The following is a 27,927-nucleotide window of genomic DNA, read 5'->3' as shown; positions in this document are numbered from 1 at the left end:
AATTATGCAAAAAAGGGAGGTGTCCTTTGAAAATAAAAAACAACGATATTCAGAGTGCGGTCCCTACCTCCCTTTTTTGCAAGTCATCAGGAAGGGCACAACTCTATCAGCTGAGTAACAATGTTCATCAAAGTGTTGAGTGCTACAGTGTAGGTTAGTTTATTAGGACAAGTGCATGACAATACGGTTAGTTAGGGTTAGATATCTTTATTTATTTTTATTTTTTATTTCAGATAATGGTTGAAGAAGTGCGTCTTTAGTCGATGGCGAAAGATTGGACGGGTTTTGTCTTTAGTCGGCGGCTTCTCCTTGATGACCCTCCCGGAGCTCGGATAGGAGTAGGTCTGAGGCGGCCAGAAGATGCAGAGTGTAGGGGTCTTGAGGGTGTGTAGTTGGAGACCATTGACCGGAGGTAGGCGGGAGCGGTTCCCTTTGCCGCACGGTATGCTAGGTCGAGGGCCTTGAAGCGGATTCGTGCAGCAATGGGGAGCCAGTGCAGGTCCCTAAGAAGTGGAGTGACATGGGTCGACTTCGGTAGGTTTGAGATCAGGCGGGCCGCTGCGTTCTGAATGAGTTGAAGAGGCTTGGTGGCAGTGGCCGGGAGGCCAGCGAGCAGTGCGTTGCAGTAGTCGAGGCGGGAGATGACTGTTGATTGGACGAGTAGTTGGGTGGCTTCTTTTGTCAGGAAGGGGCGGATCCTTCTGACGTTGCTCAGAAGGAATCTGCAGGTTCTGGTTGTCGCTGCGATGTGAGCAGAGAAGTTCAACTGGTCGTCGAGGAAAACACCAAGGTTCTTGGTGGTCGGGGACGCGGTCACAGCTGCATTCTCGACTGTGATGGAAAGGTCGGTCAGGGGGGAGGATTTGGCCGGCAGGTGGAGCAATTCTGTTTTGCTTAGGTTCAGTTTGAGGTGGTTGTTCGCCATCCAGGCGGAGATGTCGGACAGACAGGCCGAGATCCGCTCAGAGACGTGGATATCTGAGGGAGGGAAGGAGAGGAAGAGTTGAGTACAGGGTTTCCGTTAGAAAAAATTGTTGCCGGCCTCAGTGTCCGGTAGATTTCAATCTACCGGTCAAATGAGAGAAATTCCGGTCAGAGTTTATTGAGCTTAAAAACAATTGATAGGCAAAAGAATGACAACAAAACAAAAGAATGACATCATCAAGGCATGTAGATTTATAATATTTTTACTTAAAACTAGGCTACTTTTGCGTATAAAGTCATTATATTCCAAATAAAATAAGTCCCGAGACTCCGTGCTGCTGCCGACTTTAAATCAAATGGGTGTCTGTGGGCAGTCGCCCGACAATAATAAACAGCAGTCTGTTATAATCACATTTTTATGAGCTAACGAATTCCGTTATATTGGGCATTTGTATTAATTATATCAAGCGAAGAACTGAGAAATTTGGCAGAGAGAGACGGCAACATTATCGTGGGTTTGCGTGACGACTCTCTCTCTCTCCACCTCCCAACGACTTATTTGCGAGAGTATGTCGATGCAGAGCAGCAGATTCAGCTGTTATTGGCTCTTTTCTGGCTCTATCTGGGGACTGCACAGCAGCGCCCCCCACCCAACAGCTGAATTGCCAATGGCTGAATTGGAGTACTGCACTGTGCTGCACTGTGCTGCTGCTGCTCCGGCTCTGCAGCTTCACATGCACTCGCACACCCAGCACTAAGCTCTCGCTGACAACGTCGTTGTCATTATTAGAAGCAACGATGAAACAAATGTAATGATTGTTTCGTTCATCGCATAGGCTATTTAATTTTAGCCTATTTTAATACAATTCAAATAATCAAATTGTGCTTAGACTCAGGGAATTATTTTCACCGGTAAATATGTCGGACTTCAACAGATTTTGCCGGTCAAATACCGGTAATTACCGGCTAACGGAAACGCTGGTTGAGTATCGTCGGCATAACAATGATACGAGAAGCCATGAGACGTGATAATGTTACCCAGTGATTTAGTGTAGAGGGATAAAAGAAGGGGTCCTAGGACCGAGCCCTGGGGGACACCCGTCCGCAGGGGGCGGGTGGCCGTCAGGGTCCCTCTCCATGACACTTGGTAGGAGCGGTCATTGAGGTATGATGTCAGCCATGTCAGCACAGAGCCAGCCACTCTCATTCCTGCGAGGGCCGCAAGGAGGATCTGATGGTTGACTGTGTCGAAGGCTGCAGATAGATCTAGGAGAATCAGGACAGAGGAGAGGCCTTTCGCTTTTGCTAAGTGAAGTGCCTCTGTGACTGCAATGATGGCCGTTTCTGTGGAGTGGCCAGTCCGGAAGCCAGACTGATTAGGGTCTAGGAGGTCATTCTGTAAGAGATAAGCAGTAAGTTGGTTGGATACAGCACGTTCAAGTGTTTTAGAAAGAAAGGAGAGAATAGAGACAGGACGATAGTTGCCTATGACGGTGGGGTTCAGGTTTTTTTTTTTTATGAATCATCAAACATCAATGCAAAACTAGGCCTAGGGTATATGCAATTTTAGACAACTATTCATCAGCATGCAAGGTCATTGATTAATACCATGCTGTACCAAAAAAATAAAAAGGGTGCGACTAAATCATGTGCTGGTGCAACCAATCCATGTGCTGGTGCAACCAATTCATGTGCTGGTGTGACCAAATCATGTGCTGGTGCAACCAATTCATGTGCACTGCTCGTGCGACCAATTCATGTTCTGGTGCAACCCATTCATGTGCTGGTGCAACCAATTCATGTGCTGGTGCGACCAAATCATGTGCTGGTGCGACCAAATAATGTGCTGGTGTGACCAAATAATGTGCTGGTGCGACCAATTCATGTGCTGGTGCAACCAATTCATGTGCTGGTGTGACCAAATCATGTGCTGGTGCAACCAATTCATGTGCTGGTGCGACCAAATAATGTGCTGGTGCGACCAACTGGAGCCCTGCATGGTACGATGACACATAGTATTTATTATAGCCTCAGTTCACTCTTGGGTCTCTCAGAAGCTCCTGTCATTGATTGACCCACTGTCTTTCCTACTTCTCTCCATCTACCGCTTCTCTCTCTCCATCCTTCCTTCCCCAGGAGAGGACACGATGACCTGGGGGACCACTACCTAGAGTGCGGGGACCTCAGCAACGCCCTGAAGTGCTACTCCCGGGCCAGAGACTACTGTACCAGTGCCAAGCATGTCATCAACATGTGTCTCAATGTCATTAAGGTAGGGCCAACGGATAGCATCTCTGATCCTCAGGTTGAGCCCTTCTGACCATTCTTCTGATCATTCTTCAAGATTGGAGGTGATTGTGCTTTTGCAGTCAGAGCCCCTATACTGTGGAGTGTCTAGCCTGAGGAACTTACGCAAGTCAGTTTAGTATCATTTTTAAATCACTTCTTAAAGCTGCAGGAACTTAGGAGAGATGAAAGAGCTCAATGAATCTGCAAATTTCCGTGTTTTTGTTTTGAGAAATGTAAATAAAATATTAACCTATAAGCACAACATTAGACTGTATGAAATGCTCATAAAAGTAATGCCTGTCCTGAAGTAGCACGATACAGATAAAATGTTCCATCTCTTCACTGTGGGAAGTTCAGCTGATGAGCAAACATGCTCTCAACTGAGGCGGTGGACGTTTGATTTAAAACATGGCAACTTAAATCGACTTATATATACTGTTGTGTAGGGGTGGGACGATGCATCGATCCAGATCGATATATCGATCTATTATCAATAATCAAATAGGATCGATGCAACGTAAAAAGATCGATTTATATTGTGATACTTTTATTTTGAAAATCCGGCGACGGATTGAGGATGGACAAATAATGTTGATATTTAAACATGAATACATAATAAATGTATTGATGATCATCATGCAACAAAAAACAATTGTAGGAACAGTTTGGGAGAGGAAGGGGTTTTAGCTTGCGTGTTGTGAGTTCCAAAACATTTTACTTAAACTTTAAAGCTCAATATATAAAAACGTGGCACTTTACAGTGAACAGGAGGTCTATTTGTATTAAAAACAATAGATTGTTTTTCATTTAAATGTCTGGAAGAGCTCAAAAATAAAAACGTCAATTGATATTTCCATAGCCTTTTTTTAGTTGATCTAAATGTGACTGATTGTGTTAAATGGGCACATAATATCGTCTCATATCGATTGCAGGCACCTGAACCTAATCGAATCGTATCGTATCGTGGCAGACTTTGTGATATCGGCAAATATCGTATTGTTGTACAAAGAATCGATATCGTATCGTATCGTGATGAAACTGGTGATTCCCACCCCTACTGTTGTGTACCCCCCCCCCCCCCCCCCCTCTCTCGATATATATATATATATATATATATATATATATATATATATATATATATATATATATATATATATATATATACTGTTGTGTACCTATATACCCCCCCCTCTCTCTCTCTCTAAGTCTATATACTGTTATGTACCTACTGTGTCTCTCTGTCTATATTCTGTTATGTACCTACTGTATATCTTTCTCTCTCCCTAAGTCAATATACTGTTGTGTACCTACACCCCATTTCTCTACTTGTATATACTGTTGTGTACCTCTCTCGCTCTGTCTATATACTGTTGTGTACCTGTACCTACTGTATCTCTCTCTTTCTCTCTCTCTCTCTCTGGGTGCTTTCTCACTCACCATTCAAGTTCAAGTTTCAAGTTTCTTTAATAGTTGTCATACAGAAGTACAGAATACTTTTATACAAAATGCTTCTTACTGTTGCGCTCCAGAGACTGTGCAAGACAAGATAAGTATGAAATAAAATAACATAGTATAGCATGTAAGTTAGAAGTAAAAAAAAAAATGAGGTCACAGTGTTCAGTATAGACATTATGTACAATGTTCGATGCAGAATAGACGTAACTGAGTTACCATATAATATACAATACTGTGCAGTGTACTAATATACAATACTATATAGTGCAAGGCAGAAATGGGATGAGGTGCAATTTAGGTACAATTTACAGTAGGTGTACGAGTTGTAGTGCAAATCCTTTATCAATAAATATAAAGTGTGTTTGTGTGATCTAAAGTGTGGAGAGTGGGTGCTGCAGTGTGTTGTTTGTTTAAGTGAGTGTGTGCGTGTGGGTGTGTGTGCTGTGTGTATTTGATGGTTGTTGCATAGTGTTTATTGTTCGTTTAGCAGCCTGATGGCCTGGGGATAGAAGCTTCTTCTGAGTCTTTCCGTGCTCGCCTTAAGACTCCGGTATCGCTTGCCTGACCGCAGCAGTTCAAAGAGGCAGTTGTTCGGGTGGCTCGAGTCCTTAATAATTCTCTTAGCCTTCCCCTTGCACCGCTTGTTGTAAATATTCTGGAGGGTGGGAAGCCCCCCTCCAATTGTGCGTTCGCGTTTGTAGTCTGCTACGGTCTTGTGCAGTGCTATTCCCAAACCAGGAGGTGATGTTGCCAGTCAGGATGCTCTCTATTGTACATGAGTAGAAGTTCCTAAGGATCTTCTGACTGACTTGGAACTTCCTTAGGCGCCTGAGGAAGTAGAGGCGTTGTCGTGCCTTCTTCACAACACTGTCAATGTGTGTGGTCCATGTCAAATCCTCGGATATGTGGGCTCCGAGGTACTTGAAACTGTTCACTCTCTCAACCGGTGCCCCGTCGATGCTGAGGGGGCTGTAGTCCTTGACCCCCGACCTCCTGAAGTCCACAATCATCTCTTTTGTTTTGCTGACGTTCAGGGAGAGGCAGTTCTCCTGACACCACTGTGACAGGTTCTCTACCTCTTCCAGGTAGGCCCTTTCGTCGTTGGCAGAGATCAGGCCCACCACTACTGTGTCATCAGCAAATTTGATGATGGTGTTGTTGTTCCGCTGTGCTACGCAGTCATGTGTGTACAGGGAGTAGAGGAGGGGGCTCAGAACACAGCCCTGGGGGGCCCCTATGTTGAGCGTGATGGATGAGTAGGTGCAGTTGCCTGCTCTTACCACCTGGGGTCTGCCCGTCAGGAAGTCCAAGACCCACTGGCAGAGGTCATAGTTCAAGCCCAGGTCCCTGAGCTTGGCTATGAGTTTGGAGGGGACTATGGTATTGAATGCTGAGCTGTAGTCGATGAACAGCATTCTCACATAGTTCCCCTGCCTCTTGTCCAGGTGTGATGCTGCTGTGTGCAGCACATGGGCTATGGCGTCCTCCGTGGACCTGTTGGGGCAATATGCAAATTGCAGAGGGTCCAGGTTGATGGGGAGGGAGGAACAGATGTAGCCCTTCGGGGTCGAATCAGAGCTGGATCGCACCAGAAAAGGGTGTGTCCGTCCTAGTGAGAACGCTCTCACCCCGTCCCCCGGGACGCTGATTCGCTCCAAACCTGGACCGCTGAAATAGGTGGTCTCGGGTGCGCGCCAGTGGGAGCGGGGGGCGTGGTGTGCGAGCTTGTACCAAAACACGGGAGAGGCTTCTGTATCAACTTGCTGACACACAACGTCGTTACTGTAATGCTTTCATGCTTGCTTAAATTTTCGGCAGATAAAAACATACAGCAACAACTGGACAATACCCACAAAAACTATATTTATGGGCAATTTGCGAGTTCAGACCTCAACCAAACAAGCATGTGGAGCATCACGGCTCAGTGGATGAAAACATGAAGCCACGTTACAAGCACAAGACTTCCCTGGCTCGCATTAGGCCTGGCAATTTTTTTTGCCATTGCTATGTGTTACAAAGGGTCAGATTAAACCGAATATATATATTTATTACTTGAGATATATTGTATAGTATTTGTATATCGTCTGATATCCCTTGTATATTCTTTGTACATATACACGGAATATCCCTTTACCTAGTACAGGCCAGACCATAATATTCGTTCTCCTATTGGACAGCGACCCCCTAGGCGCCACGGCCATACCCCCAATGTCTAGTTCAAAGTCACCGCTAAGACATGTCTCAACATGCCCAGGTTTGCGCAGTAATACGAGACAGAAATAAGGCTGGCACTAGATTATTCACCATACGTATAAATACGGCGCAGGTGGATACAGAAGCACTTGTCCTGAAACTTAGTAACTAAAAGCAGAAGCCTTCACCACGATACAACGTGCTGTGAAGTGGGCCCGTTTTGCCCCGAAATAGAGCCTTGAGACCGCGTGCGAATTGATAGCTGAAGTGTCAGAGTTTAACGCTGTATCGTCGAGTTCGACCTATTCTATTATTAAGTAATAGTCTATTATGTATAGTGTATCGTGCGGCTACCGTTCTACAGTGACCAGCATTACCAACGTTTCATCGTACCGAGCTAGTGTGCTTATCCAGGCTGGGCGGCCTAACCTTGTGGCCATCCGAGGAGCCCTAGACGAGAACCGTGTGGATATGTACACTGGATAACCTACACCGACGAATGCAGAGCCCTTTTCGGCTGGATTATATTGCTTTGGTCCTGTGGCTGCTGGAGCAGAGAATCGTCTACCCCCACTACCGTGTGGGATTTACCCTGTGAGGAGCCCCGTCGAGCCCGCCTCTAGGACTCAGAGGCTGGCTAGCTTTCATCCATGCTGCAGTGCATACCGGAGAATAGCTGTTGCTTTGTCTACGGACCAAGGGATTATTGCACCGTCTCCTGTACCTGGAGTCTCTTTATTCCTCGTTGATCCAGACTTTTGCTACCGACAAATCCTCTCCCCCTGCTGGCTTACAACCGGAGGGAACCCCCCTAGTATCTCCAGCTGACCTACAAGTGTACCTTATATAATTCTTATGCTACAGGTGGAATTAATTATCCCCTACGTAATATGCTCATGGACTTACGCTCTTGACCTATTCATGCACATTCTTCGCCTTACAAGCGCGACTCTAATTCTCAATACTGTAAGATAATATTGATGCTCTTCTAATAAATATTCCAAACAGGACTTTCTTTGTTAAGCCGTGTTATTGTGTGGGTGTTCATCACATATACATGTGTACTGTATGGCCAGTAGTAATGTACATAACTCAGTAGTGGTTTAATGATACCATACTTATTCAATACAGTCAGGGAATTGTACCCCTCAGTTACAATTGGTCCTTCGAGCCGGAGGTAATTAGCCTAATATTAATATAATATTAATATTGACATGGCCAGCGATGAACACTCCACAAACGGTTCTCCTAAGCTAGAACGCCCGCAGCGCAGACGGCAGCCACCTCCTTACCTAGAGGACTACGCTGCCAGTCTACTACCTAGCTTTATACAGACGTTAAACGCGGAAAAAGCGGATAGTAAAAGTATGTCAAACCCTACCGACCAGGCGACCCTGCCAGTAGAGACCCTAGTGGGTTCTAACGTAACTGACCAAGCTCACGGGGGGGACCAGGAGGGACATGACATGACTTTACCCCCCGACAACGTCAACGGGACAGTCCCCGGAGAGCTCCAGGATAAAGAAAGCGCTCCAGGGACGGAACCCGACCCACTACCAGAAGAGACGCGCACCCAGGAGATGGACCTCCTCGGAGCGCGACAGGAGAACGGATCTCCAACGAGCACTGCCAGAAGCCGATCACCTCCATCAGTGTCTTCCCCCAGCGAGGCGGACAAGATGCTGGCGCAGGCATTTATCGCCACCCTGGCAGCCTCCACTGAACGCGATCGACTCCAAGCACAGACGCTTAGCGAGCGCGAACATTCTTCCATGGAACAAGAGCGCCTCCGAGCGCAACACCAAAGTGAGCGCGAACACTCTACCATGGAAAGAGATCGCCTGCAGGCTCAACAACTGAGTGAGCGCGAACAATCTGCAGACCAAAGAGAACGCTTTCACGCGCAACTCCAAGCGCAAGCCCTTAGTGAACGCGAACACTCTGCGACCCAGCGAGAGCGCTTCCAGGCGCAGCAAAGGAGTGAAGACGACCGCATACGCCTGGAGACCAGACGCCTCCAGACGGAAGAGAATATTGAAAGAGACCGCGCGGAAGCCCAGCGCGCCGCCGCCGATGCACAGCGCGAAGCCGCCAATGCACAGCGCGACGCAGCCCAAGCCCAGCGCGAAGCAGAGCGTGACCTCGCTCACATCAAGCGCGAAGCCGAGCGCGACCGATTACAAGCGCAGATAATGGAGCAACTGATTGCCAGGGTGACCCCCCCTCCCTCCGCACGGAGCTCCAGGGCCTCGTCAAGACAAGGGTCTAGGGCACCCTCCCCTACCCGATCAAGCGACCCGGAGCCCGGCCAACAGAAAGAGCCTATACACGTCTCCGAACCCCCTCCCCGACCGGTCCATGTGAGACCCAGCAACAGGGAAGAACCGGCCTACGCCGCCGAGAGACTGAATAGACGATTGCAAGATCTAGAAGACCTAGCAGAGGAAGAGGAAGAGGAGGAAAGTCAAGCCCACCAGCAGCATCGTACTAGGAGGTCCAGTACAGCCCAGACTTTACCCCCGAGGCCCTGCGTTACAGACCCCCGACTCAACTCGAGGGTGAGTTTGACGCACGACCAGCCCCGAGGAACAGCACCTGGGTACCCGGGCCTTGGTACCCACTAGGTACCAGCCCACAACGACACGTAAGGGGAGACTCGCCTAGGAGGCCTCTCCCCCAACGCTCACCGATGTGCCAGCCATCCATGGCATCGTACCTTGGCACACCAACGTTCCCGGATTTCACACACGAGGACAGAGCACAGTACACAGAACTACGAATGTGCTTAGAGACTATGATGTCCGATGTCCCCGATGAGACGTACAAGTACGCTATCCTCCTAAAGCACCTGAAGGTGCCCAGAGCGCATAATATAGCGCTGGCATATTCCAACTCAAGTACCCCATACACCGCGGCTCTAGTAGCCCTCGACCAACGTTATGGACGCATATGGGACTACGTAATACAAGAGATAAGGAATATTGACCGTCTACCCCCAGCCACAGACAATCGCTCATTGGATGACCTCTCTATCAAGGTACAATCCCTGGTAGGGATGCTGGGGGCACAAAAGGAAAAGGGTAGGCACGAACTGTACGCGAACTCTAATGTTGAAAGGATATTAGAGAAGCTTCCTCCCGCCCGACAAGAGCGCTTCAGGCGGCAAAGAGACCACCGTGATCCCAACGGTCCCGAGCCATCCCGCCTAGACCTGGCCGACTTCCTGGCGAGAGAAGTCAGCAGCCTACGACTGGATACGTTCGTGCGGAGTGGACCAAGCCCCAGAGAGGGACCTCGGAGATCAAACGATTACCGCAGGCTGGTGACCGTCATGCACCAAGCCGAATCAGTACCGCGTAACAAGAACCACAGCACCCCCTCGACGAAAGAGAAGTGGAAGATTGTATGCCAGTACTGCGAGAAAGAACACTGGCTGTCACACTGTGACACGTTCAAGAAGATGACCGCCGACGAGGTGAGTCAATGGATCAAGTAGAGCTGCCGCGGTATTGATGTTTTCCTTACCGCACGGATTTGCAAAATATTTCCTACCGCGCGGTTATTACCGCACGCACAAAAAAAAAATAAAAAGTTTGAATGCATTTTTTTTTTTAGTAGTAGTCTACTTTTTATAGCATATAGCCTGCCTCTAGTCTAAATGTCGATCTTTAGAGGATGACTTTGCAACATGAATATTGTTTGGGATTCGGCAAGCACGCATTAGTTATTGAAAGTGAAACACGGATTCGAAGTTTCCCTCTGGTCGTGCGCCGTTCACTCGGTGTCGCGGGCAGGGGTGGTTACCCCCCCGACCCTTTCTTATTATTATTACTATAAAGTTACTACTTTATAATAAAGGCATTCGTTTTGTGGCATTACCATTATATAGTTATACGTTCAATAACATCAGCGTATTTACCGGACCATCTCAGTTCCTTTCTTTGCTCAGAGCGTGCTGAGTTGTCCCATTCTGCGGTCTGTTAATAAAGTTTTCAATCAGACAAGTGTATAGAACGAAGGGCTTTTATTATAACATTCGTTGCAGACAGTAAAATCATTATGTCTCGTTTACTACTCCTGAGGAGCGATGGTAGTCCACTCCGGCGGGGAGCTAAAGCTAACGTTATTAGCCGTATTGTGATGAGCTCTGATCAATGGCTGACATTCAGGATGTAAAAAACTGCAGGACGCTCCCAACATGTGACGCGTCTCTCTTCTGACCAATCAGTGGTCTGCAATGTTTCACGTGACTTTTCTGGTACCCAATAGGGTCGCTTGGAACCTCGATAGAGAAGTAGGGTATATCTGCAGAGCCGCAAGCCCAACGAGAGGAGGGTACTTCATTATTATTATTATAAAAAACAGCGGTGATGCGGTATTCAGCCTACTCTGCAGTGGCCGTGATGTAACAGCGATACCGCGGTAATCGCGGCAGCTCTAGGATCAAGTCCAACCGCCGCTGTTACCGCTGTGCGCGCAGCCACATGGCAGCCGAGTGCCGCTTGAAGAAGAGGTGTAGTCTGTGTGACGGAGCCCACTTGGACGTTTTACATGACAGTAACAGAAGAAAACCCGCACCCTCAAGCAGCACCAAAGCAAGCGTCATGTACATTGACCCCGCCAGCAGCGGGGGCGCCCGGGTGCTCTTGAAGGTGGTCCGAGTGACATTAAGCTACGAGGACAAGGTCATGGACACCTACGCCGTCCTTGACGACGGGTCAGAAAAGACCCTCCTCCTCGCATCCGCTGCGGCCCAGCTGGGGCTGCGGGGGAGCGAAGAAACGATGACGATTCGGACTATAAGAAGAGACCTGAAGACAATCAAGGGTGAGAACGTCTCCTTCACTATCGCAGCAAGCGGGCAGCCAGAGAGACGGTATAGGATCACTAACGCTTTCACCAGCCAAGACATAGGCCTGTCGCGGTACACCTACCCCATCGCCAAGCTGATGGACAAATACGTGCACCTGCGTCAACTACCTATACCGCTCATAGACGGCGCCACCCCGACCCTGCTCATAGGATCCGACCACGCACACCTCATCGTCCCGATGGACCGGGTCCACACGGGGCCCAGAGGCTGTCCAGCAGCAGTCGAGACCCGCCTAGGATGGACATTACAAGGCCCCCTCTCCAGGTCTCCCAACCGAACAGCAGCCACTCGCTGCCTCCACTCCAGAGTGACAGAAGAAGACACCGCCCTCTTACAGCACGTCGAGAGGCTATGGACACTAGAGACAATGCCCTTTAAGAACGAAAAGAAACGCATTCGTTCCAAGGAAGACATTTATGCCATAGCCCTCCTCGAGCAGGGGACAAAGAGAGTCAAAGTCAACGGAGTGATGAGATACGCAACTCCACTCCTGAGGCGAGAGGGTATGCCTACCTTCCACGCCCCAAAAGAAGTGACTGAGCGATATCTACTGAACACAGAGCGGCGCCTAGCCAGAGACCCCGCTCAAGCTACTGTGTACCGCGCTGAGATTGACAAGCTAATCACAGCGGGACACATAAAGAGAATTGACATTAAAGAGGCCGATCAGACGACCGAATCATGGTACGTGCCCCACCACAAGGTCCACCACAACGGCAAGGATCGTATTGTGTTTAACTGCAGCTACCAGATCGGATCACAAAATCTGAATAAAGAGCTCTTGCCCGGCCCAACACTCGGCCCCTCTCTACTAGGCGTGTTGCTACGTTTCCGCCAGAACAAGGTGGCCATCAGCGGCGACATCAAAGGGATGTTCCTGCAGGTGCGACTAGTGGAAGAGGACAAGCCCCTGCTGCGGTTCTTATGGAGAGAGAGGATCGGGGATGAGCAACCATCCATCTATCAATGGGAAGTCCTCCCTTTCGGAACCACATGCAGCCCATGCTGTGCTACGTTCGCACTGCAAAAACATGTCGCAGAGGACCCAGCAGCTGATGAGGAGGTCCGACAAAGTGTAGAAAAGAGTTTCTACGTGGACAACTGTCTGCAAAGCGTCTCGACGCCAGAAGAGGCCGAGGCCCTCCTACTCAAGCTCCGCGCCTCCCTGATCAAAGGCGGCTTTGATCTCCGGCAGTGGGCCAGCAGCGACCCTCAAGTACTGCGCAGCCTCTCCCCAGAGGACAAGGCAGCAAGCAGCGAGACCTGGATGGCGACCATCCCAGGTGAAGCCCAAGAAATGACATTGGGACTGGTCTGGCGCTTCAAAACAGACTCGCTCCATTATAGACACACACCCCTGACCAAGGAGCAGGGAAGGTCGATTTCACTACCGACCACCAGACTGAGTGTATACAGAACACTCGCCAGACAATATGACCCGTTGGGATGTATTCTACCTTACACCACCAGGGCAAAGATGATTGTACGAGCGCTATGGGACAAGGACCAGGGCTGGGACGACCCCATACCCGACCACCTTGCTTCCACATGGAGAGAGTGGGAAACAGAACTCAGCTCGCTCCCAGGTGTCAACATACGCCGCAGCTACTTCCCAACCACAGTGCGGCTGGAGACGTGTCCGATGGACCTGCACGTCTTCAGCGACGCCTCCGAAGTAGCCTACGGTTCGGTGGCCTACTTGCGGGCCCGAGAGGAGGGAGGAGAAATACATACCGCCTTCATCCTGGCTCGTTCAAGAATAGCCCCCCGCAAGCAACAATCAATCCCGCGTCTAGAGCTCTGCGCAGCCCTAGTAGGAGCGCAACTCGCCACGTTAATCCAACGTGAACTCACCATCCCCGTGCAAAGAACAATCCTGTGGTCAGACTCCATGACCGTACTCACATGGATCCAGTCCGATTCGTGTAGATACAAGGTCTTCGTGGGAGTCAGAATCACAGAGATCCAAGATTTAACAGAAGCAGCATGCTGGAGGTACGTGGACACAAAACAGAACCCAGCAGACGTCATCACACAGGGAATGTCCCTGGATGACCTCACACGTCACAATCTCTATAGTGACGGTCCCGAGTTCCTCAAGCTCCCGGAAGAAGAGTGGCCTACACCCACCCCACCTACACTGTAGCACTCAACACTTTGATGAACATTGTTGCTCAGCTGATAGAGTTGTGCCCTTCCTGATGGCTTGTCGTACAGAACTTGTAAGTCGCTTTGGATAAAAGCGTCAGCTAAATGACTAAATGTAAATGTAAATGTAAATGCTAGTAAAGAGGAGGCAGAGATGAAGAAATCTATGTTCTGTGGGTTGACGCACACACCAGATCCCAACATAGACGACTGCCCTACCCTTGAGAGTGCGCAGTTAAAGACATTCCTGTGGCACCACCCTGAGGTTCCCTCCACTACTGACATTAATGCAGCTAACTACGAAGAAGCAGAACTCCTTCTGCTACAGCGAGCCCAAAGAGACTCGTTCCCCGACGAGCTAGACTGTCTGCAGGGATCAAAGCCAGTCCCACCAGACAGCAGACTGCTCCACTTGGCCCCTGAGAGCGACGCCCATAATCTCATTAGAGTGGGTGGTCGTCTGAGAAGGGCCCCAGACTTAACGGATGACGTCAAGTTCCCGATAGTCCTCAACAGCCGACACAAGGTCACAGAGCTCAACATAAAGAAATACGACGAGGACGTGCACCACGCCGGGGCAGAGAGTCTTCGCTGAGATCAGACGTCGCTATTGGATACTGCAAGGAAGAGAAGCAGTACGACACTTCCAGCGGACCTGTCTAGACTGTCGCAAGTGGCGAGCACAGCCCAGTATACCCAGGATGGCTGACCTACCCCCCTGTCGCCTCCGACTCGGCGACAAGCCCTTTCACTCCACCGGTATGGACTGTTTCGGCCCGCTGTATGTGAAGAAAGGAAGAGGGACGGAGAAGAGGTGGGGTATTGTATTCAAATGCATGACCACCCGAGCGATACACATAGAACTCCTTCCAACCATGAGTACGGACTCATTCCTTATGGCCTTCCGGAGATTCACAGCGCGAAAAGGAAAACCGTCTATATTATTGTCTGATCACGGGACAAACTTCAAAGGCGGAGAAAGAGAGCTGAGAGAGCTTCCAAGCTATGGGCCCAGAACTTAAGACCCACCTCGCTCCCTCTCAGATTGATTTCCAGTTTAACCCCCCGAATGCCCCTCACTTCGGGGGAACTTGGGAACGAGAAGTACGTTCAATAAAGACAGCCCTGTACGCCGTGCTTGGGGCCCAGACCATGGCGGAAGAAGTCCTCACGACAGTCCTCACGGAGATCGAGGGAGTATTGAACTCAAAGCCCCTCGGTTACGTCTCAAGTGATGTAGCAGATGTCGACCCAGTCACCCCCAACACTCTCTTGATGGGGCGGCTGGACCCCGCGCTCCCACAGACAGTGTACAGACCTGAGGAAGCGAACGGCCGAAGAATGTGGAGGTACAGTCAAGTATTGGCTGACAAGTTTTGGAACAGTTTCCTCCTCCACTATCTACCGTCTCTACAGACCCGCCAGAAATGGGTAAAAGAAAGAGACAATTTGACGGAGGGCACAGTCGTCATGATTATTGACCAGTCACTACCCCGAGCTATGTGGCCGGCCGGCCGCGTAAGCAAAGTGATCACTGGTGCCGACGGAAAGGTCCGAGCGGCAGAAGTGCTCATCCAGGGGCGGACATACACCCGACCCGTGGCGAAGCTGATGGAGTTGCCAAGGCTCCCCGACTCTCTTAATGACGACCATGACCCCCTAACTTTGTGAATTGCCCTACTCCTCACAACGGACATTGAGTAGTGGACAGTGCGGTTAATCTGTCTCTGCTTATCTAATTAGGTGCGGACTAATTAGGAGGCGGCTGTTACAAAGGGTCAGATTAAACCGAATATATATATTTATTACTTGAGATATATTGTATAGTATTTGTATATCGTCTGATATCCCTTGTATATTCTTTGTACATATACACGGAATATCCCTTTACCTAGTACAGGCCAGACCATAATATTCGTTCTCCTATTGGACAGCGACCCCCTAGGCGCCACGGCCATACCCCCAATGTCTAGTTCAAAGTCACCGCTAAGACATGTCTCAACATGCCCAGGTTTGCGCAGTAATACGAGACAGAAATAAGGCTGGCACTAGATTATTCACCTTACGTATAAATACGGCGCAGGTGGATACAGAAGCACTTGTCCTGAAACTTAGTAACTAAAAGCAGAAGCCTTCACCACGATACAACGTGCTGTGAAGTGGGCCCGTTTTGCCCCGAAATAGAGCCTTGAGACCGCGTGCGAATTGATAGCTGAAGTGTCAGAGTTTAAGGCTGTATCGTCTAGTTCGACCTATTCTATTATTAAGTAATAGTCTATTATGTATAGTGTATCGTGCGGCTACCGTTCTACAGTGACCAGCATTACCAACGTTTCATCGTACCGAGCTAGTGTGCTTATCCAGGCTGGGCGGCCTAACCTTGTGCCGCCATCCGAGGAGCCCTAGACGAGAACCGTGTGGATATGTACACTGGATAACCTACACCGACGAATGCAGAGCCCTTTTCGGCTGGATTATATTGCTTTGGTCCTGTGGCTGCTGGAGCAGAGAATCGTCTACCCCCACTACCGTGTGGGATTTACCCTGTGAGGAGCCCCGTCGAGCCCGCCTCTAGGACTCAGAGGCTGGCTAGCTTTCATCCATGCTGCAGTGCATACCGGAGAATAGCTGTTGCTTTGTCTACGGACCAAGGGATTATTGCACCGTCTCCTGTACCTGGAGTTTCTTTATTCCTCGTTGATCCAGACTTTTGCTACCGACAAATCCTCTCCCCCTGCTGGCTTACAACCGGAGGGAACCCCCCTAGTATCTCCAGCTGACCTACGAGTGTACCTTATATAATTCTTATGCTACAGGTGGTATTAATGATCCCCTACGTCAGGGGTCGCCAATTAGATTTGCCCACGGGCCAAATTTTCCCCAAGCCATTGTGTGGCGGGCCAATGATAAGTGAACATTTTTTAACTGTAAAAAAAAAAACGACATATACATGTTTGCACTGTCTTTTTTCTATTATAAAGTGCCTCTCAGACAGTGCATTACACATGAACAGATCAGTAATTTGATTTTAATGCAGGTGCTCGCATTATAAATCGAGATCAGTAGGGTGCATTTGATTTTAAGCATCACAGCGGGTGTATTATACATCGAATGTATTATTATTATTATTAAAACACAACACTCACCGGCATAATGCAGGCAGCCCTGCCCTGGACTTGATATTGTTTCTGCTTCGGTCCTCCAAAATCCATGTTAATAACATGTTAAATGTCCACTCGCGTTGAATGCCCACCCAACTTGAACACACAGTTGCTTGCTCGTGTTGCCATGTCAACAAGCGAGAGTCACCGGTTGCTTATTGCAAGAGTTACCTGTTGCGATAAACCCGTATTTTAAGAATGACACCTGTTTATTAAAATAAGCTTTATAGGTCGTAAGCTCCTCTTCTGGCTCATCATATTTCCCCGTTGCATTGCAAAGAAGTTATTCAAAGACGTTTGTTTTGTTTTTGCAAACGTTCGCTCACCGGCATCCCAAACGCGGAAGTGAAAGTGAAATTCCATTGGTTCTCCCAGTCCATGTGACCATTTCTAGCATTTCAATTGGCTATAGTGACAGCCATAGATATGATGAATAGATAGCGGGTGTATTATACATCGAATGTATTATTATTATTATTAAAACACAACACTCACCGGCATAATGCAGGCAGCCCTGCCCTGGACTTGATATTGTTTCTGCTTCGGTCCTCCAAAATCCATGTTAATAACATGTTAAATGTCCACTCGCGTTGAATGCCCACCCAACTTGAACACACAGTTGCTTGCTCGTGTTGCCATGTCAACAAGCGAGAGTCACCGGTTGCTTATTGCAAGAGTTACCTGTTGCGATAAACCCGTATTTTAAGAATGACACCTGTTTATTAAAATAAGCTTTATAGGTCGTAAGCTCCTCTTCTGGCTCATCATATTTCCCCGTTGCATTGCAAAGAAGTTATTCAAAGACGTTTGTTTTGTTTTTGCAAACGTTCGCTCACCGGCATCCCAAACGCGGAAGTGAAAGTGAAATTCCATTGGTTCTCCCAGTCCATGTGACCATTTCTAGCATTTCAATTGGCTATAGTGACAGCCATAGATATGATGAATAGATAGATACAGCTTCAAAAGACACTCTGGCGTCACAACGAGTGAATATTTCCTGCGCGTAAAATAAACATCATATTCTCAAAATAACCTGACTGGCCAGAAATTATTGCTGGCGGGCTCATTTCGGCCCGCCGGCCGCCTATTGCCGATCCCTGCCCTACGTAATATGCTCATGGACTTACGCTCTTGACCTATTCATGCACATTCTTCGCCTTACAAGCGCGACTCTAATTCTCAATACTGTAAGATAATATTGATGCTCTTCTAATAAATATTCCAAACAGGACTTTCTTTGTTAAGCCGTGTTATTGTGTGGGTGTTCATCACATATACATGTGTACTGTATGGCCAGTAGTAATGTACATAACTCAGTAGTGGTTTAATGATACCATACTTATTCAATACAGTCAGTACCCCTCAGTTACACTGTGATGTCTATACATTGGTTTCTTGTTCGAATGCATTTATTTCTATTAGACCACTGGTGCCCAAGCAGTCGGCCGTGATCGACCGGTAGATCAATGACATGCAATATAATTGCCGCGAGCGATGGGCTAATGTTAGCTGCTATCTAGTAGGCTAAGCTAACTAGCGTTAGTGTAAGCTAACTAGCGTTAGCTTAGCGTTAACCCTGGAAAACGCTCAAAGCGGACTCCACGACACCAGTTCGATTCGCATTTATTTCTATAGACCAGTGGTGCCCAACCAGTCGGCCGTGATCGACCGGTAGATCAATGACATGCAATATAATTGATGCAAGCAATGTTAGCTGCTAACTAGTAATACATAGTCTAAGCTAACTTGCGTTAGCCATTAGCTTAGCGTTAACCATGGAAACCGCTCAAAGCGGACTCCACGACACCAGTTCCATTCGTGAGAAAAGGGGGTGGGTTATATTGACAAGGCTTGACAACAGAGGTTCAAATATACAATTTATTGGTTATTTGTTTCTTTATATCAGCATCCAGTCTCCACTGCCGTGTTAAAACTCTTATGTTGACGTTCGAGCGTGACATCATCGCCTACGGCAAGCTTACACGCTCAAAACGCAAACCGTAAACAAAACCCAGAGCGCACCAAGACTGAGTGTGTACGCAAACTAGAGGGGGGAGAGGGAGGGGGGGAGTTCGCACCCAAGGACGGAACGAGGACGGAACGGACCGGAACGGACCCGAATGGTGAGTGAGAAAGCACCCTCTCTCTCTCTCTATGTCTATATACAGACTGACGCCATATCCCTGTTAGCTATCCCACAGCATTTAGTCCTAGTGTTGAACTCCCCATCTCTAAATCCCCCATAGATTCTATTTCTTCTGTTAGTTCCATTCCGGTGCATTATACAGCAAGGCCGTCAGAAATCCTGCGACATCGTCATCCTGTTCATAGAGAATCAAACATGTGCACAAATATGCAAATACTTTTTTGGTCCACTGGCCGTCGTATGGATAGTAGCCTGTGCCATTATAACATTGATAATAATAATGATGTTTCAAATATACATGTCATTGTAAATAATCGACCTACAAGCCATAATTTAGGGATGGTCACTAATCGTCAGAGTAGCCTAGTAACGGTTCGAACTACAATTCATACAACTACTGTCTCTGACTTGGGCACAATCCCCATGGAATCATCTGTTGCTACACCTTCTAAATTGCCAATTATTTCACCTGAATCCACAGTCGGTCTGAATCCATTTACTAAAAAGAAATGGCCTGGGTTTTATACATTTAGATGTGAGAAGTATATTGCAACATAAAACATTTGACCACTTGAAGATACTGATCTCTCAGACGGATCCGGATGTCGTAGTAATAACAGAATTACTTTGGGACGCTTTGCGCTGCTGTGGGGGTTGTGGTGGGTTCTTCATGCGGGGGGTACCTGGGGTGTCGGTGGGTTGGGGGGGGTTCAGTGGTGGGGGCTGGCCGGGGTCTGTCGGGGCCTGTTGGGGCGAGTGCAGGAGGTTGGTCTTCGACTCTGGGGGGGGGGGGGGGGGGGGGGTTTGGTTGGAGCCTATGGCTTTGGCTGGACCAAAGGATCGTTGGACTCCCTCAGTTCGCTGGCGTTTTGTGGGTTACTTGCGTGCGGGGCTTGCTGCGGCTTCTGTGGTGTCCCAGGGGTTCCGTGTCATTTCGGACCATCCCACCCCGGTGCTGCATGTCTTCTCATTTGACCGCTGTTGTGTCTGTCTCCTTGGGTGTTTGGAGTCGTGGCTCCTTTGGCGTGGCTGCGGGTCCTGGGGCACGTGGTCTGTCATTTCTCCGTGGAGTTTGGGGGTGGGGGCGTGGGAGTTGCTGGTTTCCTCGTGGTGGCGGGGTCGCCGCGACCGGGGGAGATGGTGCGGCCCGCAGGGGTGGCATTCCCGTCGCCATGAGTGGCACTCGGGCTGTTTGTGTTTTCCTTCAATCATGACATGCTTTATCGGGGGGTGTGTCTTGGATGGGGATTCGGTGGGGATTGATGTGTGGGGTGTTTACTGGCTGTTCCAGGGGGGTTCACATGCCTTTGAGCAACATTGTACTTATTTTATGCCTATTCTTATGTCTGCATGTTTACATTACACTACTTTTATTGTCTTTTATACCTATTATGTCTGCAATTTATGCATTGTTTTTATTCTGTCAACTGTGCTTATTTTATGCCTATGTTAATTTTATACTAATTGCTGTGGGGCACATCTGGACTGCGGTCCATGTGTGAAAAGTGCTATATAGATAGTTATTAATATTTATTATTATTATATTGTAAAACATTTATGAATTGAAATGTCTAAAGTCTCGACAACATTGAAAATGAGGGTGACCTCAATTGTCCTTTCGAGAATAAATAAAGCTTTGAAATTAAATATTTCTCTCTCTCTCTCTCTTTACCAGGTTAGTGTTTACCTCCAGAACTGGTCCCATGTACTGAGCTATGTCAGCAAGGCAGAATCCACTCCTGAAATAGCAGAGGTGAGCAACACTATCACACAGCAAATACACTTTAAACATGCCGTCTTGTTTTCTAACTCGGTGCTTCTCAAACATCTTCATGTCAAGGACCCCCTAATTGTTGCTGGTTCCCGGCTGTATATATACCCCTACGCTTTGCTACCTTCATATCACAGCTGTATATGTACAGCTACGCTTTGCTAGCTTCATATCCCAGCTGTATGTGTACCACCATGCTTTGCTAGCTTCATATCACAGCTGTATGTGTACCACCATGCTTTGCTAGCTTCATATCCAGGCATGCGTTGCTCATGGGACGGGGTTGCACGCCGTGCAACCAAAGTTTTGTGAGCACAAGTGCGTGCATGCACGCACATGCACGGATGTGCACGCGCGTGCACACAGGAATGCGCTGCACTCGACTGATGCGCCAACTCGCAGTACCCACCTGGCTACTTTGCATATCAATAGCGCCGGTCATCAGGTGTTGCATTCCATTCGTAGAGGCAATTAGGCACTGTCTTCAGTCTGTCCTTATGCGAGGGAACATTTATGCGCATGCGCGGGAGCGTGCGCATGCGGCCGGGAGTGCGCGCAGCCGCGCACGTGGCGTCATTAGCGTGTGTGCAACCAGTGTTGATATGAGCAACGCAACACTGTTCATATCACAGCTGTATATGTACCGCTATGCTTTGCTAGCTTCATATCACAGCTGTATGTGTACCGCTATGCTTTGTTAGCTTCCTATCACAGCCGGGATTCACAATGTTTTCATTGTAATCTTTTTGTTTACATCCCATTCAAAACGTGTACTGTAATAACAATATTACAGTCCAGGATTTTAAATATTAACATCACAACAACATACATCCACATTCACACACATACATTCAACATGCAGTAAATAAATTAGAATTGAAATCATAAAAGAAAATATAAATGTATGGCTGCAGAAGGCTTGCTCTTGCTCTTACGTCAATATTTCCTGTTGCATTGATTGCATTGTTGAGAGATAAAATGTGTATTTTTTGTTTATTTTGGTCTAGCAAAGAGGAGAGCGAGACAGTCCAAACCAATCAGTCCTCACCAAACTAAAATGTGCTGCAGGTAAGGCAACATTACTTTCTCTTAGTCTTCTGAAAACATTGTGCTGAATTCTGAGTCTCTTGTTGATTTTTTTATATTGTGTATGTAAATAAGAATGTATGATATGGATATGATACTGGTATTTACTAAGGTTATGCAATGAGGTCTGATACCAGGCAGGTTTTGTACCAGCAAGTTATCAGAGCGCGAACATTTAAGTCATCCAACATGTTACAAAGAGCCTTGTAACATGTCAAAAATGTGCTTGACTTGACTTGACTTGACTTAACGTGGCTTGATTTCCTTTCTAACGGAATCTGTGGCGTAGATTATATGTCAATCATTTGTTGACCAATGACTCCAAAATAATGATCTTGGTCTACTAATGATCTGTTCAGTAAAAGTAATTAATCAAAATAAGTCTTTGTCTACTAATCGTTTGTTCAGGTACTCTACATCATCTGATATGTGTATTACGTAGTAATCTGAGTCTGTATCAGGTTGGCTTAGACTAGAGTTAAAGAGGCAACTATGTTTAGTACATCTAGGCCGCCCCATCATCTCTGCCAAAATACTCTTGAGAAAGGAACTCTTAAAACTGCTCCAGAACCTCTGCTCCGACCTCTCTGTAGAACTGCATATTCGTATGGGGCTATGTGTACGTGTGTGTACCTAGGAGGGATATGCGTAAAAGACTCCTTTAAATTGCCTATGAAAAACAAATTGACAATAAAGGATTGTTGTGACGTAGCCTCACCTGTGTTCTTTGTGTGTGTGTCCTGGGTGCTTCAGGCTTGGCAGAGCTGGCATCTGGAAAATACAAAGCAGCCGCCAAGTGCTTCCTGCTGGCTTCGTTTGACCACTGTGACTTCCCAGAGGTGAGTCATCATTATATTTTCTGAAAATATGTACTTTTACTTACCTTCAGGAAGCGCTATGATGAAAAGCAGAAAATTAGACTCTGTTCCAGAGCTGAGATCCGTAGGCCCGCTGGGTCAGAGGTCACATGCTTATGTACCCCGAATGCTACTTTGGCACCGCTTCTCCCCTCTCACTGTAATGCAACGTTGATGGGAGTTTAGAATCCAGACGTGATCTGCGTGATTTGACGGCAAACGGAGCTTATTTGAGTGTTACCAACTGAATGAGCCGCAGGAATACAAAGTGTTGTCTGTTTTGCAAAAGAGGTTGTGTCAGATGAAGATCCACCCATATTACCTGTCTATTTCACTGCCGTGACGTAACTGGGGGCTGACGCATGCCCAGTTGTAAGGAGGAATTTTCTTGGCACAAAATCACATCACATTACAAGTTTAGAGATCTGAGTCAGGCGGATAAAGCAATGATTTTATCCAGATTCTCTGATTATTGCCACCTCTACTGAGTTCATGAATCTAGTTCTTAACTGGGGAGACTGAGAAATGTCCGATAAAGGAATATGGCGAGGACCATCGGTTATGATCATTAAACCTCACTTTGAAAAGCGATTCCCGCTTAGGATGGGGCATGATCTGACCTGGCCTACATGTCTCGGCTCTGGAACAGTGTTGAAACTGCTCTGTGCTTCCAGAAAGTACGTAAAATACCTATTTCAGTATTGAAAATCAATGGTATTCCCCTTTAAGGATGAGTATGACCCCCCATGAAGTCGTGTTCACACTGTGTTCCCATTCCACTCCTCTAATGCCTTGAAATTGGCAACAAAAAAAGGGTCACTGCCCCATCTTGCACCTGAGGAGCGCACATACTGTAAACATTTCCATCTGGTAAAATATGATCAGTGTTAAAACAGTCCCACTTCCCACCTCCTATATTATAATTTTTTTATTCACTTTTTCTCTTTTTCTCCCATCCCAATTTCGTGCCAATTCTCCCCTCCCCTGTCTTGAACGCTACTCGCATATGTCCCCCACTGGCCGGTTGTAGGGAGGATAGAAGCCTTGCATCACGTGTCCCCTCCGATACACGAGGAGGCAGCCTGTCACATCTTTTCACCTGCCAGCGCGGACTCTCATTGGCGAGGTGTAACGTGTGGGAGGCTCACACTACCCCCGCCATTTCCTGTCTCCGCTGTGCAAGTGTCCCCAACTGACCTGTAGGAGTCGCTGTCCACAACGTCCAGATTACCACCCATCGACTTCCACCCGCTAACTCTGCCAATTGAGTTAGTATGACGGCCGGCCCAAGCCGGAGGCAACGCAGACAGCCGGATTCGAACCCGGTGTCTCTTGCGTTGGTGATGAGCGGTCCGCTGCGCCACCCAGCCGCCCCACCTCCTATATTCTTTTTTTATTTTATTTTTTTATTATCTTTTCCCCCCCTCCTTTTTCCGATTTTTCTCCCATCCCACTGTTAGTCGTTATGCCAATTCCCAACCCCCTTCCTGGTTGTTGCGCACTCCCCCCTACTGTTGGTCCGGGAGGCCGGAGACTGTCGCATGCTTTCCTCCGACACATGTGCAGCCAGCCGGCAGCCAGCCTGGCAGCGCAGATTCTCACCGGGAGAGTGTAACGTGTGGAAGGTCACACTACCTCCCTCCAGATCCTACCCTCGCTGTGCAGGCGCCCCGACCGAACTGTAGGGGTCGCTGTCCACAACGCCCAGGACCCACCCATCAGCTTTCCCACCCCTAACACTGCCAATTGTGTTAGTATGAACGACCAGCCAAGCTGATAGCAACGCCGAGAGCTGGATTCGAACCCAGCGTCTCCAGCGTTGATGGCGAGCGCCTTGCCCACTACACCACCTAGCCGCCCCACCTCCTATATTCTAAAACTTATTTTGTCCTCAACAGTGGAGTGAGGGCACTCGCCATTCTTCCAGAATCTTTTGGGTAATGTTCAAATCAGGTGCATCCTAACATTAAAGGAACACACCTACATTATGGGCAATGCGCTTACTGTCTTCTCCAGAGTCAGACAAGAAGATGGATAACATTTTCCTCTCAGTAGAAAGCTATCCGCCTGCAAGCTAGCCTAGCTTAGCGCAAATTAATGGAAGCCGATACGGACCACTAGCCTAGCTTAAAACTTCCGGAGAGGTAATGGTCCATATCTGCTTCCATTAATTTGTGCTAAGCTAGGCTAGCTTGCAGCAACATTTCCCATAATGTTGTGTCACTTTTTAAAGGGAAAAGCCCTTAGAATGCCCTGCTCCATAGACTATGAACAAGGCTCTGACTTTGTGAGGCTATAAATTAGTGATGCACCGATGTGAAAATTGTGGCCGATATCCGATATTAATATTGCTGTTCTGGCCGATACCGATATTTACCGATGTCGATATCTCTGTATAGATTTTTTTTTATGATAATCAAATAAAGAGCTATTTTCCAAAACGCGTTTTTTTTTTTTTTTTTTACTTTTGTAACTTATTTTCAGAAATGACTGATATGTGACATGTAAAAAAAAATTATAATAATAAAAAAAAAATCTTGTAATTTTTTTTTATATCGGCCCTATCTTGATATCGGACCGATACCGATATTATTATATCGGCGGCCGATATATTGTGCATCACTACTATAAATGTTTGTGTGAGCTCTTTCACTGCCGCACTACCAAACGGTTAACCCTTTCACTGCGACAATACACAGAAAGTTAACCCTTTCACTGTCACACAACAGCCGGTTGTTGTGTGATAGTAAAGGGTTAACCTTCTGTCGTATGGCAGTGAAAGGGTTAACACTCAAATTCTATAGTCTAGCATTGCCGGAACATCTGAACCAGAAATAAAACATCTGTTGGGTGTAAAGAGCCCCATGCAAACATTTTATGGCATCATACAGTCGGACCATTGTTAGTTCTTACTGTATGTCTATGGAGCAGCCCCAGATTTTACATCTCAGTTACATCATAGATTGGAGGGTTCTTTTCTCTTTCATTTCTAGCTTTAGGAGAGAGCAGTGCGTGTTCACAAATACTGAACTAAACTGTCCTGGGGCACAGGGAGAACATTATGTGAATTCTTAAAATGGGTGGCATTTCCCTTACCATAAGAACATCCCGTTTGGTTCTAACTAAGAACTAAGTCGAGCCGTGGTTAGCGATACGGGCTCTGAATGCCTTTTCAACATGATCACATACGTTGAAAGAGTGTGTTTGTGTGTATTTGTCCTCCAGCTCTTGTCTCCCAACAACGTAGCGGTCTACGGGGGAATGTGTGCACTGGCCACGTTTGACAGACAGGAGCTCCAACGCAATGTCATCTCCAGCAGGTATGCTCCCTCTCTACACCCAGTACTACCAGTATGGCCGTGAAATAGGTATTACATTATATTCAAAGTGGTGAATTCACCTCTATGAAGATTGTTGCACACGCATGTATGCACAGTATTCTACATATTTCCATATTGGACTACAAGAGCCTGCAAAGGTTGAGTTTAAAGCTTTGAATGGATTGATTTGGGTTCCAGAGGTATGGTTACAGCGATTTGTGCATGGTTGGGTGGCCTGGGGTGATGGGGATTTTCATGGGGCCCAAAATCCCTTCTTATCACAGATACTTAAAGGAACACTGCAACATTATGGGAAATGCACTTACGTCTTCTCCAGAGTTGGACAAAATCATAGATACCAATTTCCTCTCTGTGCATTACTGAACTGATCTACTGAGAAAGATATCCTGCTGAAAGTTAACTTAGTTTAGCACAAATGAATGAAGTTTATATATATATATTTTTTTTTATTTGTGTTTATATTTCTGTGATTTCTTATAATTTATTTAACTAATTGTTTTCATTATTGTAATATGTCTGTGTGAATCTAAAGTTGAATTATAATTAGGGAAGGGAGGGGGTTGAAATGTGTCTTTTTTATTTTTGTCATGTGTTACTGTCTGTATATATGTATGTTTGTATAAAAGAAAAAAATGCAATAAAAACATTGTTTAAAAAAGAAAAAAAAAATTAATTAAGTGGATATGGACCAGCTAGCTTAGCTGTTGGCCAAAAAACACTTCTCCCGGATATTTAACGAATCTATGTGAAAGATTCTGCATCTGTAGGTTGCGAATCTAGGGGGATTAAAGGATTTGGGTAGAGTTTTCTTAGAGGATAAAACCACTAATACGATCATATAGGCCTATGGCCTTGTCCAGACGGTGACGATTTTGGGTGTATCCGCCAAAGTATTTTACTATGCACGTTTTGTCCAGACGGAATCGCGTTCTGGGAGCCTGAATACGCTATTTTCTGAAAACGGGTCCCAGAGTGAACAAATGTCGATTAAAATCAGCAGCTCTTCCTCCTCATCATCGATTGCCTGTAGCTGCATTTGCACAACGGCGTCCATCCCTGCTGCTAGCTAACATTAACTTATCTAATGTTAGCTAACGTTAAAACTAACCTAAAGTTAGTTGTTCACCAACAATCTCAACATTTGTATTAGCGTTAGCTCAAAAACACAGAACCGGACGACAAGTTGTTTCGCTAGCGATAACAACAATAATAACACAGGAAAGATGTTTATTTTGTACATTTGTGGCAGCGTTACAGCATTTTCAGTGTTTTAGTTTGGACACACATATTGAGACGATTTCGTGTTTACGGAAAACTTTAAAAAAAATGAAAACGAAAAAGATCGGTTCCATCTCCGTCTGGACAAGGCCTAAGTTCACTTGGGGTCTTAACTCATTCAGCGCCAAACACGAGAATTCTCGTGTTTGAAATCCACCCGTTGAGTGCCAAAAACAAGAAATCTCGTTTTTAGATCATTTTTTTTTTTTTAAATCGATTTTCCCATTCTAAACACTCGTGCGGACCTTTGTGACTCATCTGAGACCTTGAAATTGCAATGACGATTGAATCCCACCAGGTGATGAACATGCATATGGGCCAGCTTAGTGTGGGTGGCCCCAGCCCCCAAACAACTAGGGACTCACTCTACTAGTAGGTTGCGAGCAGCTGTGAGCAGGATGACAA

At 47.1% G+C, this 27,927-nt stretch overlaps 1 protein-coding gene across 1 annotated transcript in view; it reads left to right on the top strand.

The window, feature by feature from the left end:
- LOC311240235 (COP9 signalosome complex subunit 1-like) overlaps positions 1 to 27,927 on the top strand; it is a 148,888-nt gene that overhangs the window by 80,935 nt on the left and 40,026 nt on the right. The window contains exons 5-9 of the mRNA XM_084328784.1: positions 3,061 to 3,196; positions 20,865 to 20,942; positions 21,968 to 22,028; positions 22,800 to 22,885; positions 26,129 to 26,223. Coding sequence (XP_084184910.1) covers positions 3,061 to 3,196; positions 20,865 to 20,942; positions 21,968 to 22,028; positions 22,800 to 22,885; positions 26,129 to 26,223 — 456 coding nt within the window. The remainder of the gene's footprint in view (positions 1 to 3,060; positions 3,197 to 20,864; positions 20,943 to 21,967; positions 22,029 to 22,799; positions 22,886 to 26,128; positions 26,224 to 27,927) is intronic.

This window comes from Notolepis coatsorum (genome assembly GCF_963971535.1).
Source record: "Notolepis coatsorum genome assembly, chromosome: 14".
Classification (NCBI taxonomy): domain Eukaryota; kingdom Metazoa; phylum Chordata; class Actinopteri; order Aulopiformes; family Paralepididae; genus Notolepis; species Notolepis coatsorum.
Note: the sequence above shows the minus strand (reverse complement) of the source record. Positions and strands in the feature narration are given on the sequence as shown.